At 40.1% G+C, this 18,931-nt stretch overlaps 2 protein-coding genes across 4 annotated transcripts in view; one reads left to right on the forward strand and one right to left on the reverse strand.

Annotated features, from left to right (window-relative positions):
• Nucleotides 1-1,036, reverse strand: part of SNX1 (sorting nexin 1) — a 33,493-nt gene extending 32,457 nt beyond the window's left edge. Inside the window, exon 1 of one of the 2 annotated variants that reach the window (XM_070577497.1) lies at nucleotides 708-1,036. In XM_070577497.1, coding sequence (XP_070433598.1) covers nucleotides 708-722 — 15 coding nt within the window. In that variant the 5' untranslated portion in view covers nucleotides 723-1,036. Of the gene's footprint in view, nucleotides 1-557 lie in introns of both variants that reach the window. The other variant, XM_070577508.1, reaches the window with a different exon arrangement.
• Nucleotides 916-16,870, forward strand: CIAO2A (cytosolic iron-sulfur assembly component 2A). Of its 2 annotated transcripts, XM_008526987.2 has the most exons (5): nucleotides 916-1,263; nucleotides 5,009-5,173; nucleotides 12,190-12,239; nucleotides 14,131-14,176; nucleotides 16,413-16,870. In XM_008526987.2, exons 1-5 carry the CDS (start codon nucleotides 1,140-1,142, stop codon nucleotides 16,508-16,510), a joined length of 483 nt encoding a protein of 160 aa, XP_008525209.1. In that variant the 5' UTR covers nucleotides 916-1,139; the 3' UTR covers nucleotides 16,511-16,870. The 2 variants fall into 2 exon arrangements, with proteins under 2 accessions (XP_008525209.1, XP_008525210.1); XM_008526988.2 differs by lacking the exon at nucleotides 12,190-12,239 and having other exon boundaries at nucleotides 1,127-1,263.
• Nucleotides 16,871-18,931: the final 2,061 nt, after the last annotated feature.

Consider the following 18,931-nt stretch of genomic DNA (forward strand, 5'->3'; position numbering starts at 1 on the left):
GGAGGATTGGCGGTGGATGTTAGCTCAGGGCTAATCTTCCTCAAAAAAAAAAAGATAAATGGGATATATTACCATGTGATTATTCTGCAAGATAATCCTGACTTCTCAATAGAGATGAAATGAAACTTGGCATAAACTTTGACAAAAGGTTTAGTTTGTTTCTAACTGCAAATTCCTCAACATCAGGGGTTGGCTCCCTCCCAGGTCTGTGAGCTGCTTGAGGGCAGAGGCCTGTTCTATCTTTGTATCCTTGGCACCTAAGACCAAACCTGAGATTTGACTGAAGGGATGGATGGATAAAACTAACATTATCAACCTTGTTACTGGCCTCCATCTCAGCCACGAACACCAGAGGGCTTAAGACATTCTTTTTAGGATGGCGATCTCTGATAGGTCACTATTGGACACACTGGACACAGGGAAAGCTCTCTAGTTCTAAGTTGTCTTTGAAGGGGACTGGCAGAAATATTCAGCCAGCAGTGGGGAGTTGTACAGGCTTGAGTCCCTATGAGAGGAGAAAACGAAAAAGCCCCTCCTCCGCCCCCGCCAAATCTAACCATCCTTACTGGGCTCCCAAGACATCCGGTTTCCCAGCAACGGAAACTCGCTTCCGGCCCGACTAGGAAGTAAGAAAACTTTGGCTGGTAGAGGTTCCCTCGGTGTACACGCTCCTGCAGCACTAGAAATCAAGAGCTCCTTTCCCCTACCTCTTCAGAATTCATCTTTAGCTTATCCAGGGCTCTGACTGAGACAGTCAGTGGCGGGTAACAGACCGTTACATGCCAGCCCTCCACCGAACCCCCCCCCGGCAGAGACTACACATCCCAGAATACAGCTCTTCGTCTTCCAAAGAAAACGACCCATGCGTCCCATCACGCAATGCGCCTCACGTGCCGCGAGAAATTTTTTTCTCTTGTCCCGCCGAAAACGAGCATAGCATGCTGGGGCTTGTAGTCCTTGCGGTTCCCTTCCCTAGGTCCTCCGCGCTGCTCCGTCCAGTCCCGCCTATTCTCTGCTCCCCGGGACCTTTGGGCTTGTCTTGGGCGGTTTGAAGATCAGGAAGTTGACAAATTGCGAGGCCGGCTGCTGAGAGACGGTGGCTCGGGTGGGACAGTCGCCAGGGATGGCGGAGCGTGAGGATGGAGCAGGTGTCCGGGCTGCTCTCCTGGACGTTGAGCAGAGTCCTGTGGCTCTCGGGCCTCTCTGAGCGGGGAGCTGCCCGGCAGCCCCGGACCATGGAAGAGAAAGCGCTAGAGGTTTATGGTAATTAATTTTACCCAAGGCAGCATTTGGCGTTACATGTGGAGGCGGGGGTAACGAAGGCCTCACGTGAGGGCTTGGGAGTAGAGACTCGGGGTTTTGCCGGATCTCGTCCGGAGCGTGGGAAGCGTTTTCCTGGGGGCCTAAGTCACGCGGGAATGTGGGTCTTCTTACGACCCAGGCTTTTCCTAAACCTGGACAAGCCGAACCTGGAGGACTTAAACGCTCCATTTCCCTTGTCTGCTCCAGGTCCTAGGGCCTCCTCAAGACTTATGGGCCGAGCAGGCGTCTAGGGTGCTTGGTTAGGAAGTAAAAGCTGGCCTGATGGCACTACTTGACCCTCCTTCCTTCCTATTCCTAGACCCTGGACACGCAGTCCTCGTGCTGCCACTGCCGAGGGCACTGCTGGGTGACTGCCGAATTGGGGACTAGCCCAAGGTCACACTCTTTTCTGCTGCGAAGGCAATAGGCAGAGGTCCCCGAGAGAAGAGGACGAGATAGGCTTCTCATAGCCAGCCCTCGAACTTATGGTTCCTTAACGCAGCCAAGCTTGGAGTGCAAAAAACAAACACACACACAAACACACACGTAGTCTTCTCTCTCTATATATTAAATAGTCTCTATTTATCCTTTGGGACCATCTTCATCGTACAGATGAGGAAACAGGTTTAGAATGATTAAACAACTACCTGGAGGTCTCACTATCAGTGAGGAAACAGCAAAAAACAAAGCCAGTGTCTGATTCCAAACTTAGTGCACTTCCTAACACTTCACAAGGGCCTTAAGACTCTCCTTTTTTGGACTTATGTAGTATTGTTTTTGGAACCTGGAAAAACTGGATCCATCTAACATTCTGAGATTCCTTCTGACCGAGGGTGAAACATCTAACCATAAGAATACAAATATAATGCACGTGAGAATTGGAGGCCAGTAGAAGGAAGCAGGGATGGAAAAGACCTTTGGAACTAATCTGGTTTACCTCTCTCTTGCTAGAGGCAGAACTTAGTCAACCCCAGCTGGATGATAATTATGAGTGGAATGATCTCCACAAAGCAGATGGGCACATTCCTGTCCTGTTAGACCCCTGTCTCCAGCCTCTAGGGACAGCAGGGCACTGGGGATACAACTTCGGAAGGGAGATGATTCTTGTCCTCGAACTTCTATTAAGGGGGACCTTTATATGCAAGAATAGGATTTTTTTTTAATTATATGCAGTAGAAGGCCTTAGACCTGAGTGAGAGAGACAGAAATTCAGAGGAAGGAGGGATCCCAATCTCTGGTTGTGGGATCTGGAAACACTTGAGATGAAGAATTTGTAGGATCTAGACATATAGAGACTAGAGGGCATACTAAGCAGAGGAAACTACAGCAAAAGTGTGGAGGTGAGAAAATAATATGTTTTAGGGAATGGCAGATAGGTGGGGGTACAGGATAGGGCTTGTGGTTAAAGGTGGAGTTGGTCAAAAATTGTTTTAGATAGCAGATTGGAATTGGATACTGAAGGTTGAAATATAAATGAAGAATTTAATGTTAGTGCACAGCCATAGAAGAATTTTAGGGGAGTAGTGTGAGGAGAACAACATTGCTTTCTCTCTAAAGAAATCCAAATCTCTCAAATCACTAGGAAACTAGAGAAGTTTAGCAAGTGGTGAGATTTAGTTTCAGGGTTAAGTAGCATATGAGGAATATAATGCAACTTGTAGAAATGAGCCTTACAGAGAAAAGGCCTAAGTTGAGGGGCAGCAAATTCCTTTTCAAAAACCTCTGTTTCCCTGAGCCCCATGGTAACACAGCCTTCTGAAGGGGAAGAAGCTTTGTCCTCTTGCCTGCCTCCGTTTTCATTCTTTCTCTAATCAAGCGATAAGCCCAGGAGTTGCTGGGGAGAAGGTAGAATTTGATTGATTGTTTTTCCCAGCTGCACTTCTGATTACAGGGCTGCTATAAATAACAGAACAGAACCTCCTGCTTGGGAACATCAAGCCCATCCTACGTGAACTCCCTCTGCTTCTCTCCTTTCTACTCACCATTTCTCTTTATCATTCTCCTTTTCCATCTTTTTCTACAACCTCAAAGAAGGAAATCTTGTCCTCTCCAAGGCCAGCTCAAGCTGCCACATCCTTGGTCTCATTCCCTTCTGTTAATTTACCAGTCTGCCTCCTCCCCTTCTTAAATTGTCACACTCTCTTCCTCTATTTGATCCTTCCCCTTGGGCTGTGAAACATCTTCAAGTTTCCCCTATCCTTGTCATTGTTCTAGCTTTTTCTAAACTCATTGTCCTTTCTCTGCCCTTCCCCGCCAAAGCCCTAGGACTACATTTTCAGTTCCCACTCACTTCCCCTTTTGCAAGCTGGCTTCTGCCTTCACCTCTCTACTGACACTGCTTTCTTACAGGTGACCTCCTGGGTGACAAATCAAAGACCTGTTTTAGCTATCGTCAACCTGAATTTTTCTGCAGCATTTGATGTTGTTCACCACCCCCTCCTCCCTTCTCTGCTGCGTCTTGCTTTTCTTTCTCCTGATCCCTAAGTTAGGTGCTTCCCACACGTCTGTCCTTGAGTCTGTTTTCCTCTACGTTAATGATTCTCAAACGGGGCTGCACGTAAGAAGAACCTGAGGAATTTTTTAAAGTGTCAATGCCCAGGCCATACTACAAATCAATTAAATCAGAATCTCTGAGGGTAGGGCTCAGACATCAGTTTTTCTTTTTGTTTTTAAGCATTCTAGGTGATTTATTTCTTCAACCAAGGTTGAAAACTACCATTCTACTCATTCTTCTTTGTGAATCCCCTGGTTTCAAAAACCACTCTAGCCTTGATGCTCTCTTAAACTTTATGCCATAGTTCAGTGTTTGCTGGAATGTTCCATTGGTTTTCCCCTTAAGCACCTCAAAATCATGACATTTAAAATCAAACCCATTTGTCCAGGCGCCCACCCAAATTTCTTCTTGTTCTGTTCCACGTTTTTTTTCATTCTGTCAGTGTTCTCCCAGACACTTAGACTTAAAATCTGGGTCATCTTCCTCTTCTCCCTCTCCTTGTCTTCTACATCCAGTTGTCCAATTCTTTTCATTCTGCCTCTGAAATTACTTCTTTGTCTGTATCCACTGTGTTACTGTTATCATGTGCCTAGTATTAGGTCTCGCTCTTTTCAGCTGGTATCTCTGGCTCTGCTCTTTATTCTGGGTCTACCAGCTGGTGGGTGATTTACCAGCTGACAGTGTAATGCTGTCCATGTCACTCCCTTGTTCAAAACCTCTTGAGGACGTCCTGTTGCCTGTAGCTGACTATAAAAGACCCTTGGTGGTCTGGTCCAAACTCTTATGTCCTCTTCACTTATGGCAGGTTCCAGGCAAACTAGCTCTGTTCTTTACTTCATCTTCAATGTCAAATATTGAAATGTTAGGCATTTTTAAAGGCTTGATTCTGATTCCACTTCCATAAATCCTGATACCACATTCTCCCAAGCTAAAAGTTATTTCTTCCTCATGAGCTTCTATGACACTTTCCCCATTCTTTTATTCTCTCTGCGATGTTGGATCCAAGAAACTGGATACGATCTAGTAATAATCCAAGAAAAGGGTTTACTCAAAAGGGAACCACTAGTGGAAATTTCTTGCAGAAATCTGAGGAGCTGTTGTAGTATTTGCTTAGATAAAAAGAAGTCAGTCTTTGGATCAGGACTGGCAAAATCATCCATATTTAGAATATTCATGTTTTAACATAATACCTTGTCTCTCATGATCCTTTAGATTTGATTCGAACTATCCGGGACCCAGAGAAGCCCAATACTTTAGAAGAACTGGAAGTGGTGACGGAAAGCTGTGTGGAGGTTCAGGAGATAAATGAAGAAGACTATTTGGTTATTATCAGGTTCACGCCAACAGTACCTCATTGCTCTTTGGCGACTCTTATTGGTAAAGTTTTATATTTATGTATTTTTTTAAATTCTAAATTATTCCAGCTGATATTGACCCCAAATAACAATTAGCATCATATATCACACTTTATGGTTTACAGAGCATTTTTATGTATTCATCTTCTGTAGTCCTCACAATTAGCCTGTGAGAGAGTTAATATTAATATATTCTTTTTACAGATGAGGAACCTCAGGCTCAGAGAGTTTAAGTGACTTGCTCAGAATCGTATAGCCAGGAAGTGGTGAAGCTGAGGCTCAAACCCAGGTCTCCTGACTCCAGACATGTTTCTCCTTTAGTTACACCATGCTGCTGCCCGTAGGTGTACATGCCTGCAATTAATGGAGAGTGGATGTAGGCCAGCTCCTCTCTTCCGTCCTGGAGGTTGGAGTGGGTGCTGTCAGACTACCTTTTTTTTTTTATTTTTTTTTATTTTTTTTTAATTAATGTTATGATAGATTACAAGCTTGTGAGATTTCAGTTGTACATTTTTGTTAGTCATGTTGTGGGTACACCACTTCCCCCTTCGTACCCTCCCCCCACCCCCCCTTTTCCCTGGTAACCACCGATCAGATCTCCTTCTCAATATACTAATTTCCACCTATGAGTGGAGTCATATAGAGATCGTCTTTCTCTGACTGACTTATTTCGCTTAACATAATGCCCTCGAGGTCCATCCACGTTGTTGTGAATGGGCCAATTTCGTCTTTTTTTATGGCTGAGTAGTATTCCATTGTGTATATATACCACATTTTCTTTATCCAGTCATCAGTTTCTGGGCATGTAGGCTGGTTCCACGTCTTGGCTATTGTAAATAATGCTGCGATGAACATAGGGGTGCAACGGACTCTTGAGATATCTGATATCAGGTTCTTAGGATAGATACCCAGTAATGGGATGGCTGGGTCATAGGGTATTTCTATTTTTAACTTTTTGAGAAATCTCCATACTGTTTTCCATAGTGGCTGTACCAGTTTGCATTCCCACCAACAGTGTATGAGGGTTCCTCTTTCTCCACAACCTCTCCAACATTTGTCGTTCTTGGTTTTGGATGTTTTTGCCAATCTAACGGGGGTAAGGTGATATCTTAGTGTAGTTTTGATTTGCATTTCCCTGATGATTAGCGATGATGAACATCTTTTCATGTGTCTATTGGCCATATTCATATCTTCTTTTGAGAAATGTCTGTTCATGTCCTCTGCCCATTTTTTGATCGGGTTGTTTGTTTTTTTGTTGTTAAGCAGTGTGAGTTCTTTGTATATTATGGAGATTAACCCTTTGTCGGATAAGTGGCTTGTGAATATTTTTTCCCAATTAGTGAGCTGTTTTTTTGTTTCAATCCTGTTTTCCCTTGCCTTGAAGAAGCTCTTTAGTCTGATGAAGTCCCATTTGTTTATTCTTTCTATTGTTTCCCTCAACTGAGGAGTTACAGTGTCCGAAAAGATTCTTTTGAAACTGATGTCAAAGAGTGTACTGCCTATATTCTCTTCCAAAAGACTTATTGTCTCAGGCCTAATCTTTAGGTCTTTGATCCATTTTGAGTTTATTTTGGTGTGTGGTGAAAAAGACTGGTCAATTTTCAATCTTTTGCATGTGGCTGTCCAGTTTTCCCAGCACCATTTGTTGAAGAGACTTTCTTTTCTCCATTGTAGGCCCTCTGCTCCTTTGTCGAAGATTAGCTGTCCATAGATGTGTGGTTTTATCTCTGGGCTTTCAATTCTGTTCCATTGATCTGTGGACCTGTTTTTGTACCAGTACCATGCTGTTTTGATCACTGTAGCTTTGTAGTATGTTTTGAAACCGGGGATTGTGATTCCGCCGGCTTTGTTTTTCTTGCTCAGGATTGCTTTAGCAATTCGCGGTCTTTTGTTGCCCCATATGAATTTTAGGATTGTTTGTTCAATTTCTGTGAAGAATGTTCTTGGGATTCTGATTGGGATAGCATTGAATCTGTATATTGCTTTAGGTAGTATGGACATTTTAACTATGTTTATTCTTCCAATCCATGTACAAGGAATGTTTTTCCATCTCTTTATGTCATCGCCTATTTCTTTCAAGAAAGTCTTGTAGTTTTCATTGTATAGATCCTTCACTTCCTTGGTTAAGTTTATCCCAAGGTATTTTATTCTTTTCGTTGCGATTGTGAATGGGATAGAGTTCTTGAGTTCTTTTTCTGTTAGTTTATTGTTAGTGTATAGAAATGCTACTGATTTATGCACGTTAATTTTATACCCTGCTACTTTGCTGTAGTTGTTGATTATTTCTAATAGTTTTTCTGTGGATTCTTTGGGGTTTTCTATGTATAAGATCATGTCGTCTGCAAACAACGAGAGTTTTACTTCTTTGTTACCTATTTGGATTCCTTTTATTTCTTTTTCCTGCCGAATTGCTCTGGCCAGCACCTCCAGTACTATGTTGAATAGGAGTGGTGAAAGTGGGCACCCTTGTCTTGTTTGTCAGACTACCTTTTAGCTGCTCTGTTGGCCTCTATGTAGTATGGGCAGAAGTCCTGATGGAGGGTATTTTTTTGAGGTAGTTTTCTATTTGAGAGGCTGCATTCCCAATATTTTAGATTAGTTAAGAGTAAGATACAATAGGTGTCTTTGAATATATACCTTGTTGAAAGAAGATAAAGGAAGTTTATTTCAAATCCAATGTTCATCATTAGGGGATTGATTAAATAATCAGTGATGATGTCTATTAACAATGGAGTACTATGCAGCTATAAAGAAGAATGAAGAAGGTCTCCATGTACTGATATGGAAAGATCTCTATGACATACTGTTAGGAAATAAAATCAAGTATAATATTGCTACCTTTGTGTAAAAAAGAAGGGGAAAAATATACATTTGTATTTGATTGCATATGCATAAGGAATACATAAGAAATGAATACCTGTGATAGGGGGTGGGTAGTAGTGGTGGTGGGAACTGCTCAGATGGGGGACAGAGTGGGAGGGAGACTTTACTGTATACTTTTTTATATTTTTAAGTTTTCAAACCATGGGAACATGTTACCTGTTTTAAAATAGACAAGTTTATTAAAAGGATTGAAAAGGTAAATATTTTATTATTGCTCCTACTATTATGATTTCTGTCTTTCTCTTCTTGTTGACTGGGATCCCTCTATCAGTAGTTTCTAGCATATGGGCCACATCTTGAGGGTCTAGAGAGTCTGTGAATCCATAGATACTGAATGAATACTTATTTTTTATCATTGGACAATTTGTGAATCAACAGATATCGAAAGTATTGCTACTATCCTGGTGTGAAGGGAGTGTCTTAAAATAGTTTAATATATGAGTCCTTAAATAGAGGGTCTATTACCCTACCCTAGGAGCCTATAGTAGATTGATTTTTCAAAAAGCAACATTTATTTTTTTGTTTTTAAAAATTGTATAAGTAACATGTTTGTTGGCAGTAATTTTGAAACTCCACAAAAGCATAAAGAAGAAAATAAAAATCAGTTGTCATAAAAGAATATGTACTCTAGGCTAAAATTCCAGCTGTGTCAGCTCTGCCAGTTTGTGGCCTTGGGCAAATTACTTAACCTTTCTGAGCCTCAGTTTCCTTATCTGTAAATTAGGGATAATAAAGATACTACGGAATTGTAAGGGTTAAGTAGTAGAAAGCATGCAATAGATCAGGATGTTTTTTATTCCTCACTAAATATTATTTAATTATATAGTTGCATAGGTTACATGCTAATCACATTGATGTATTGTAATTTTCATAATCATTTAGACTACTTCTAGCCTTTCACAATTATAACTAATACTGTGATGAACAATTTTATACGTAAATATCTTTATTTATCTCTCGTTATTGTCTCAGGATAAATTCCTGTAAGTGGAATTATTGGGTCATGTGGCATAAATATTTTTAAGCCTCTGGGTATATATTAGCAAGTGTTTATTAAAAAGTTTATACTACATGACCCAGAAATTAAGGAAATCATCTCACAGAAGAAAATAATAGCATGTATAAAACATTTATGGTTAAATTGATAATAATGAAACTTGGAAGAATCTATAGTATCTGTTAATAAGGAAATGGCACCAATATAATAGGATTTCATATTCTGTTGAAAATGATCACAACACCTTGATGGTATTATGCTAAGCGAAATAAGTCAGAGGGAGAAAGTCAAACACTGTATGATCTCACTCATAAATAGAAAATAACAACAACAACAAACAAACACATAGAGACAGAGATTGCATTGGTGGTTACCAGAGGGGAAGGTGGAAGGTAGGGGGGTGAGAGGGGTGATTGGGCACATGTGTGTGGTGATGGATGGTAATTAGTCTTTGAGTGGTGAACATGATGTAATCTACACAAAAATCGAAATAGAATGATGTACACCTGAAATTTACATGTTATAAACCAAAGTTACCTCAATAAAAAAAAAAGAAAATGATGAATATAATCAAAGTATCTGTGTGAGAAATGTATGAAAAAGCTTGAATGATAAGTTGAATTTGCATTATGATTGCAGCTATTGAAAAACTGTGTTTATGTGGACACATACACAGAGCACATGAAATAAAAATAACTATGTAAAGGTGTCAAGATTAGATTATGGTTGATATTTCAGATCTGTACACTTCTTGAACAAATTTTTGTCACTTTTTTTTTGAGGAAGATTAGCTCTGAGCTAACATCCACTGCCAATCCTCCTCTTTTTTGCTTGGCCCTTTTCAGATTGGCCCTGAGCTGACATCTATGCCCATCTTCCTGTACTTTATATATGGGATGCCTGCCACAGCATGGCTTGCCAAGCGGTGCGTAGCTCCGTGCCCAGGATCCAAACTGGTGAACCCTGGGCCACTGAAGCAGAGCACACGAACTTAACTGGGGCAGCCCCAAGTTTTGTCACTTTTTTGGGCCTTTTTGATATGGGTTTCAGTTAAGACCCTTGGCTCTTTAGGGGGTAGTATGTAGTGTGTCATAGTAGTTGTGTTTAATCAACATGATTGGAAAACTTGATGAAGAGAGCTGTCTTTCTGGCTGATGTTTTGGGAGGTGTTTCCTACAAGCAAGTAGTACCAAGCAAGGAAAGGCACCTGAGTAAGAGTTTCAACCTGATTGCTTAGGTTGTCACCTACTCAGAGTTACCCTGGTGAGTATTCCAAAGATAAGGAAGACTCAAAGGGGTGGAGTGGGTAAGACAGCCAAAGTCTTAAGTGAGACTTAAGTTGAAAGTGGCTAAGATAGTTGATTAGCATTTGTGTTGACTTAGTCCAGACAAGAGTGGCTGAAGGTAGTCCACTGTGAAGGGCATAGGATTTGGAGAAAGAGGTCTAGATGCAGCTTCCAGCTCTGCTGCTTGTTAGCCATGTGATGTTGAACAAATCACTCATCTTGGTTCCCGGCTGTAAAATGAAAATGGTAAAATAGTAATAGCTGACGTTTGTTGGATACTTATTATGTGTCAAGTACTGTTTAAAGCATATGGCATAACAATTTACTCCTCATAGCAACCTTATATAAGGTGGTACTATTATAATACTTGTTTTGCAGATAAGGAAACTGAAGCTCACAGAGGTTAAGTAACTTGCCCGGGGTCACACAGCTACTATGTAGTGGAGCTAGTTTTGAATCTAAAGCATCTCTCTCAGTTAGGCTATCCTGCCTTTCTTGAGGATAATGATGCTCAAGAAAGTGCTTTGTGAATGGTAAAACAGTTATTATTTACTTTATGGGTAAAATACCTACCAACAGTAACTAGAGCACATGAGGATGTTCAGATGGTAAACAAGTAACAAATTAAGGGACAATGTGGGGGCAGAGGGAAGAGAAGAATTCTCCAGATAGGGTTTAAGGCAGATCCTTTGAAGGAAATTATATATTTTCTTTAGAGTTCCCTAATATTTACCATGGAATTACTGCATTATAGACTCTATGCTAGGCCCAGTCTCATGGGAGCTCATCTACAATGAGCTTTTTCCTATCCAGGGATTTTTCAAATGATTCTGTTAGAAAACCTAATGGTACTTAGAAGACCAAAAGCAAATTATTTCATACCTCCTGAAAAGATAGGTAGTTTAACAATTATTTCTTGTTGTGTTGGGATGGTTTGGGATTTTGTTATTGTTGTTTACTTTTAATCAAACCAAACTACTAAGGAAATGTTCCTTATAGCATAACGAGCTCTTATGTATTAGTTGGGAGAGGAAATAAATTGCTCCAAATAAAAGCCTACAAAAGCCAGGGGACTAGAGTTCATTCTGATTCTATTTTTCCCAAACTTATTACTGAAACCGTTTCTCTTCATAAGAGCAGTAGATTTAGCTTCCACGTCTAGAGGTGTAGATTTAGTTAAAAATTCAGTCCTTATTTTGAGGTGAGGCAGAAGTGGAACATTGGCACTGAGAGTCTCTTCCAAGCCCAGTTTTAATTTCTCTTAAAAGTCTCAACTGGAAAAAAAAAAAAGTTGAACTTTGACTTAGCATTAGGGTGATAAACTGATAAACTGAACTTCAGAGGAGCTTGTGTTAGGAAAACAACTCTATTTGTACCTTGCAGGCAGAGAGGATTCCAAATTTGAGAGTCCTCTTTGTGGTCGTTTTTAAGTGGCTCTTGATTTCAAATTTTTGCAAGGCCTTGCCTGTTGTGGGCATTAGGTAAAGTTTAACGAGTGAATTGACCTTTGCTTGAAGGCAAATTGATGTATTAGAAAGGCCCTGGGCTTTGCAGTGGTCTTAAGTTCCAATCCAAGCTCTGCTACCTCCTCTTTACTAGCTCAGTGACCGTGGGCAAGTTACATTGTGACCTTGGTTTCGTAATTTGTAGAATGGGATTGGTAAAACCTAGCTCACTGGCTTGTCATGAGGAATATGTAAGATTCTATCTGTATATTCAAGTTGCTAGCGTGGTACTAGGCTCAAAGGAGACCTACGCTGGATTGAGCCAAAGCTATTTTCAGCTGTTTGTATGGAGACATCTAAACACAGCTGTATGCTTTTTCAAGAACCATTAAGAAGGGATAAAAGGGCCCGTTTTTTTCCTCCACAGGGCTGTGCTTAAGAGTAAAACTTCAACGGTGTTTACCGTTTAAACATAAGGTAAGGAAGATGTTTTTTGTTGTTTTATAGCAGCTTTATTGAGATTTAATTCACATATCACACAATTCACCTATTTAAAGTGTGCAATTTAATGGTTTTTGGAATATTCACAGAATTGTGCAACCATCACTACTATCAGTTTGGAACATCTCACCAATAAGAAACGCCATACGAATTAGCAGTCACTCCCCATATCTCCCCATCCCTAGGCAAACACTAATCTACTTTTTGTCTCTATAAATTTGTCTATTCTGGACATTTCATTTAAATGAATTAGTGGTCTTTTAAGACTGATGTCTTTCACTTAGAATAATATTTTCAGAATTCATCCATGTTGTAACATGTACCAGTATTTCATTCCTTTTTTGTTGCCTTACCTTGTTCCATTGTGTGGATATACCACATTTTATGTATGCATTTATCAGTTGATGGACATTTGGGTCATTTCCACTTTTTGTCTATTGTGAATAATAGACTGCTATGAACATTTGTGTACAAGTTTTTGTGTGGGCGTATGTTTTCATTTCTCTTCCACCTAGGAGTGGCGTTGCTGGATCCTATGGTAACTCTATATTTAACCTTTTGGGGAACTGCCGCACTGTTTTCCCTAGCCGCTCCACCATTTTACCTTCCCACCAGCAGTGTATGAGGGTTCTCGTTTCTCCACATCCTCACCAGCACTTACTATTATTTTGTCTGTCTTTTTCATTATAGCCATCCTAGTGGGTTTGAGGTGATAACTCATTGTGGTTTTGATTTGCATTTCCCCTGATGGCTAATAATGTTGAGCATTTAACCACTTGGCCATGGGGCCAGCCCCCTATATGGCATTTTGTCTTTTAAAAAATACTGGAGTATTTTTAAATACTAAAAATATTTTAAATACTTTTAAATTTTAAATATTAAAAATACTAAGTATTTTTCTAAGGTCTCTTTTTGTCATAATAGGCTATGGTTTTTTTTCAGAGATAGGATTATTTTCAGATAAAAATGTTTATCTCATTTCAAATAAGTATATAAGAAATAGTTCATATGCTCCAATGTTCTCTGGAGAGTAGACATGTCTTTATTACATAGCATGATTTACTTACTGCAGGATTTGCAATACTTTTGTGCGTTTGTCTCAAAAGCTCTGGTTCTTGGAGGTTAGCTAATTTGAGGGAGTGAGTGCAGCAGGGCCAGGAGGGATGGCTTAACCAATACTGAACTTGAGAATGAATTCATCAGGATCATGGTGGAGGAGAAAAGGAGGATACTGAAAACTGTATAATGCGATCTGTTTTTGTAAAATAAGCAATAAGAAGAAACTTCCAGCCTTGAGGGGTCTGTGTGTGTTGATGAAATCTGTTAGAGTATGTGGGCATAGAGAAAAATATGGAAGAAACTACACTAGATTATTAATGTGGCTTTCTTGGAAGGGGCAGGAAGGAAGTTTAGATACGGATTTGGAAGGAAGAGGTAGAGTGCAGAGGAAAGATATCCGTGAATAAAACATGTATGAGATCTCATTTGTGTACTATTATATTTGTTTGTAGCCACACAAAAAAATAAAATGGGAATACCTCCTGCAGGCCTTCCCCAGGTGACCAAAATCCTGCAGTAAGTAAATCATGCTATGTAAGAAAGACATGTCTACTCTCCAGAGAACATTGGAGCATATGAACTAATTCTTATATACTTATTTGAAATAAGCATATTTCTTATGAAAAAATCCTGCTAATTTCAGCCCTTGTTTCAGGAAAAAGATGTGAGGGATTTGTCCCTAAGTCTTTGATGTTGGAAACAGGATCTGGGCTTTCATTCCCAGACTCCTGAGTCTATTGTACCTTCTACCTCACTCATCATCTGAGAAGACTCTAAATGTTTTACCTTTAATATTTTTTCTTCCTAGTTGGAAATCTACATTTCTGAAGGAACCCACTCAACAGAGGAAGACAGTAAGTGAATCCTGAACTGTTATTAGAAAACAATTTCAGATAGTACTTTATCTTGGATACCAGGTTCTTCTGCCAACCACGTAACTACTTGCAAAAAAGTGCAAAATCAGTTATTATCTCTTCCTTGAGGTGGGGAAACCTAGGCATTTCAAGGAAGTAATTTTTGTATTGGGGCTCTGGGTGAACTAGAGTTAGGCCCTGTGGATATTGACTGGTTTAGGTCAGTGTCTACACATCTATACAGAATAGCCTGCTCTAGGAACGTCAACTTATAAGTTCTAAAAAGGACTTGATTCTTTTCTTTGGTGGCAGGGTTGAGAGCTATGTACTTGAAATTGAAACTGAAGGTCTAGCAAGTAAAGCTTTAGGGAAACTTGGGGTAGGTGTTATCTTTCTACACTACTGTATTAAGTGGGAGTGGGGAACTTTTGCATATAGAGGACCTCTGGCCTACAGACAGAAATGAATCAGTAGCCACTTAAAAATAGCAGAGGTGGGGTTTGGGAAAAGCAAAGGACAAAATGTTCTGCATAATCTATGTTACATTAAAAACAGAGAACAAAATTTTATCTACAAATGATAGAATGCAACTAATGAGAAATGCATTTGAAATGCATCTTATGTTTAGCTTTCATCGCTAGGTAAATAGAGAAGTTGGAAAAAGACAGCAAAGGAGGCGAAGAAAGGGACAGTAATATAGTAAGAGCAACAATAAGATAGACATACAGAGGAAGACAGTGACTCAGGAAAGCACACACAGGAAGAAATGCACAAAAACACAAACTCAGAAGAGAAGAGAAGAGAGGGAAGCCCACTGCTTTCAGAGGAACAGCCCATCCAGGAAACTTTTTTAGGTACTGTCATGAAAACTACTAAAACCGTGTCCTATTTTCACAATTCCAGACATGTAGATTATTCTTTTCTCCTCAAGGGTTAAATTTATTCAGATTCCATAAGCTGAGGGCTTCTACCTCTTAATTTAAAGAATAAAAGAGTTTAGGTACCCTAAATCCACTGAGGTTATGCTTTTGAAACTCCTGTTAATCAGAGGATTTTATAACAGCAATAGTCTTAAACCTTAAGATTTGAGGTTTTTCCTTTGGTAAGTATTTCTTGAGTGTCTTCTACGTATAGGCACAATTCAACCTTTGAAATACATCCTTGCCTTTGTGGAGCCTACATTGTAGTAGGAAGAAACAGAATGAGTTGAAATTGTTTATGGAATATATATATGTTTTCTGCATGAGACATTTTAGCAGAATCCCAGAAAAGTTAGCCCACATTAAGAATAAGGACAACTCTTGGGGCTGGCTCAGTGGTATAGTGGTTAAGTTTGGCATGCTCCACTTTGGTGGCCTGGGTTCATGGGTTTGGATCCCAGGCACAGACCTACACCGCTTGTCAGCCATGCTGTGGTGGCGACCCACATGTAAAGTGGAGGAAGATTGGCATAGATGTTAGCTCAGAGCTAATCTTCCTCAAGCAAAGAAAGAGGAGGATTTGCAACAGATGTTGGCTCAGGGCTGATCTTCCTCAGTGGAAAAAAGAAAAAGAAAAAAGAATATGAACATCTCTTTTAAACTCTTCCATCAAGAGTACTTGTAGCAGGGCCAGCCCCGTAGCCGAGTGGTTAAGTTCGTGCACTCTGCTTCAGCGGTCCAGGGCATTGGTGGTTTGGTTCCTGGGTTGCGGACATGGCACCACTCATCAAGCCATGCTGAGGCGGCATCCCACGTACCACAACTAGAAGGACCCACAACTAAAAATACACAACTATGTACCAGGGGGCTTTGGGGAGAAAAAGGAAAAATAAAATCTTTCTTAAAAAAGAATCTTTGTAAAAAGAAGGCTATATGTTTAAAGGTGCTCATTGTAGCATAGTCTTCATAATTAATTTAGAACACATAATTTTTGCTGTTAACCCTAATTTAAAAAATAGGCTTAAGAGGAAAAATAGCAATTTTCAAAATTATATTGACTCTGAATTTAACTCTGTGGAAATATGTGTATGGATAAAGACTGGAAAGAAGGAAATGAAAATAGCTGTGGTAGAGTAGTGGGATTATAGGGGATATTTTTCTCTTTAAGTCTCCTTTCCAGAAATTATGAATTATTAACCAAAGCCAGCTTTAAGTTCTCAGGCAGTTAAATTCTATGTTTCTACAGGCTAATAAAAATACTGTCTGTTACTATATATTGACACAGTTCTGCTAACTTTTGTCTGTGTGTTTTGCAGTCAACAAGCAAATAAATGACAAAGAGCGAGTGGCAGCTGCAATGGAGAACCCCAACTTACGGGAAATTGTGGAACAGTGTGTCCTTGAACCTGACTAATAGTTTTTTTAAGAGCCACTGAACTGTAATTATTTGATATATTTGTTTAAACTCTTTGTAAAACGTAAAAGACTCATGTTTAATACATAGGTGATTTGTATCTCGAAGCATTTTTTAAAAATTTCCAAGAAATAATTATAAAGTAGTATCTAGTTTGTTCAATGTGTAATATTCTCAGGATTTGTAACACTTAAATGATCAGACAGAATAATATTTTATGTTATGTGTAAGATGAGTTGCTATTTTTCTGACCTCCATTCTGATACAACTACTTTTCATGTCAAATATTTACTGTGTTCAAATGTATTCAATTTAAATCATTATTATGTAAAATAAATAAAACAGAGATGATTCTTGTAACGAGGCACCTTAGAATGTTTTTATTGAATTGTAAATTTCAGTGTAAATGTCGACTCTAAGAGATATTTCCAAAGCTTTATTTTCTGATTAGAATCAGAGATCTGAAAACCAAAAAGAACCCTTAACATCAGGCCTAGGCCCTGCCTTCGTTCAGGAGAGTCCTGGACCCATTTATAGATGAGGAACAAATGTGGAGAGGGCCAGATGAGGTATATAATTTTGAAGATCAAGAAGTGCCTGAAGAAGTCTTGATTAAACCAATCTAAATTTATGATCTCTTCTTAGCTTGTACTTTTTTCAGTTTTTTTTTAGGGGATGATGATTTTTTGAAGTGTAACAGGGTGTGGTAGGCAACCTCCAAGATGATCCCCAGTGATGGCCCCCAGTGATCCTTGATTCCTGGTATTCATGCCCTTGTATAGTTTGCTTCCATATTGGATCAGAGCTAGTTGGTGTGACTAATCAAAGGTGACAGTGTGTGACTTCTGAGGCTAGATTATAAAACATGTTGCTGCTTTCACCTTGGTCTCTTGGATTGCTCCTTCTGCGGGAATCCAGCTGCCACGTCTTGAGAACATTCAAGCAGCCCTGTTGAGAATTCCACGTGGAGAGGAATTGAGGCCTTCCACCAACAACCAGCACCAACTTGCAAACCATGTGAGTGAACCATGTTGGAAGTGATCCTCCAGCCTCAGTCAGGCTGATAGCTTGATTGGAACTTCATGCGACCCTGAGCCAGAGCTGCCTAGCTAAGCCACTTCTGAATTCCTGACCCAGAAAAGATGTGGGCAATAATAAATATTTATTGTTTATGCCACTAAGTTTTGGAGTAATTTGTTATGCAGCAATAAGTAAGTAATATACAACTTATTAGAATGGAACTCTTCTGCCTCAAATTTAATTGAGGATACTAAGGAGAAAACTGTTCCGTGGCTCTTGAACCCCTTTATCCATTTCAAGAATACAAGTTTTCAGAGAACAGAGGTTTGGTAAGGAGCTTGATGAAGAGATTTCTTTGGATAAAGCCATTGCTGTGCTGAGTTCAAACCCCGATTTTGGTGGAAAGTTAGGGAAGTAACACCTTCTACCACGATCTGCTAAGGGGAATTTCAAGGAGACAGCTGGAGAGTTTGGAAATGTGTTCTTTGCAGTTAGGAGACCTGGAAAACTGGTGCCTGACTCAAGCCTGAGAAAGCAAGCAGAAGTGGGCTGAAGGCTGGTGTCTGACTCCTGCCTAGAAAATCTAGAGGGCAAGAGAAAGGCAAGGCTGACTACTTTGATAGAGTCCTTGTGGCAAGGGATGCATGAACGTTTCTCATGGACCATGCTGTGGGGTCATATTTGGCATTGTCCAACAAGCCATCAGCAGAGCCGGGGAGGCCTCAGCAGAAAGGTCTGGACTGTACTGCCTGGTGTCAAGGGACTGAGGAGAGAGGACAGCAAGTGAGCAGCCAGGGTGGAGATGCATCTGCCAGAGTCAAGGGGTGCAGCAGGAACCTCTGGTAAGCTCATGAAAGTGCCAACCCAAGAGAGCCTGCTCTAATCACCAGGCAGGCCCAGCGAGCACAAAGCCAACCAGGTGAGTAAGAACCGTCTGATCTCATACTTCAAGCTAATAGCAAGGAAAAAAAGTCAGGTGTTGCAATTCTTATATCAGACCAAGTGGATTTCAAAATAAGACAGGTGAAGAGAGACACAGAGGGACAATATATAATGATCAAAGGGACACTTCGTCAAGAAGAAATAACACTTATAAATATCTATGCACCCAACACAGGAGCACCAAGATTCATAAAGCAGCTATTAACAGACCTAAAGGAAGATGTTAAAAACAACACAATAATAGTAGGGGACCTCAACACCCCACTCACATCAATGGACAGATCATCCAGACCGAAAATCAACAAGGAAATAGTGGAGCTAAATGAAAAACTAAAACAATTGGACTTAATAGACATATATAGATCACTCCACCCTGAAAGAGCTGAATACACATTCTTCTCAAGTGCACATGGAACATTCTCAAGGATAGACCATATGTTGGGAAACAAGGCAAGCCTC

This window comes from Equus przewalskii, chromosome 1 (genome assembly GCF_037783145.1).
Source record: "Equus przewalskii isolate Varuska chromosome 1, EquPr2, whole genome shotgun sequence".
NCBI classification, from domain to species: Eukaryota; Metazoa; Chordata; class Mammalia; order Perissodactyla; family Equidae; genus Equus; species Equus przewalskii.

Excerpts from the sequence above, each read along its gene's own strand:
- CIAO2A (XM_008526987.2), top strand. The coding sequence starts at position 1,140 with ATGGAGCAGGTGTCCGGGCTGCTCTCCTGGACGTTGAGCAGAGTCCTG. Across the intron at positions 5,174-12,189 it reads CTCTTTGGCGACTCTTATTG|GGCTGTGCTTAAGAGTAAAA; the intron begins GTAAAGTTTTAT and ends TTTCCTCCACAG. Across the intron at positions 12,240-14,130 it reads GTTTACCGTTTAAACATAAG|TTGGAAATCTACATTTCTGA; the intron begins GTAAGGAAGATG and ends TTTTCTTCCTAG.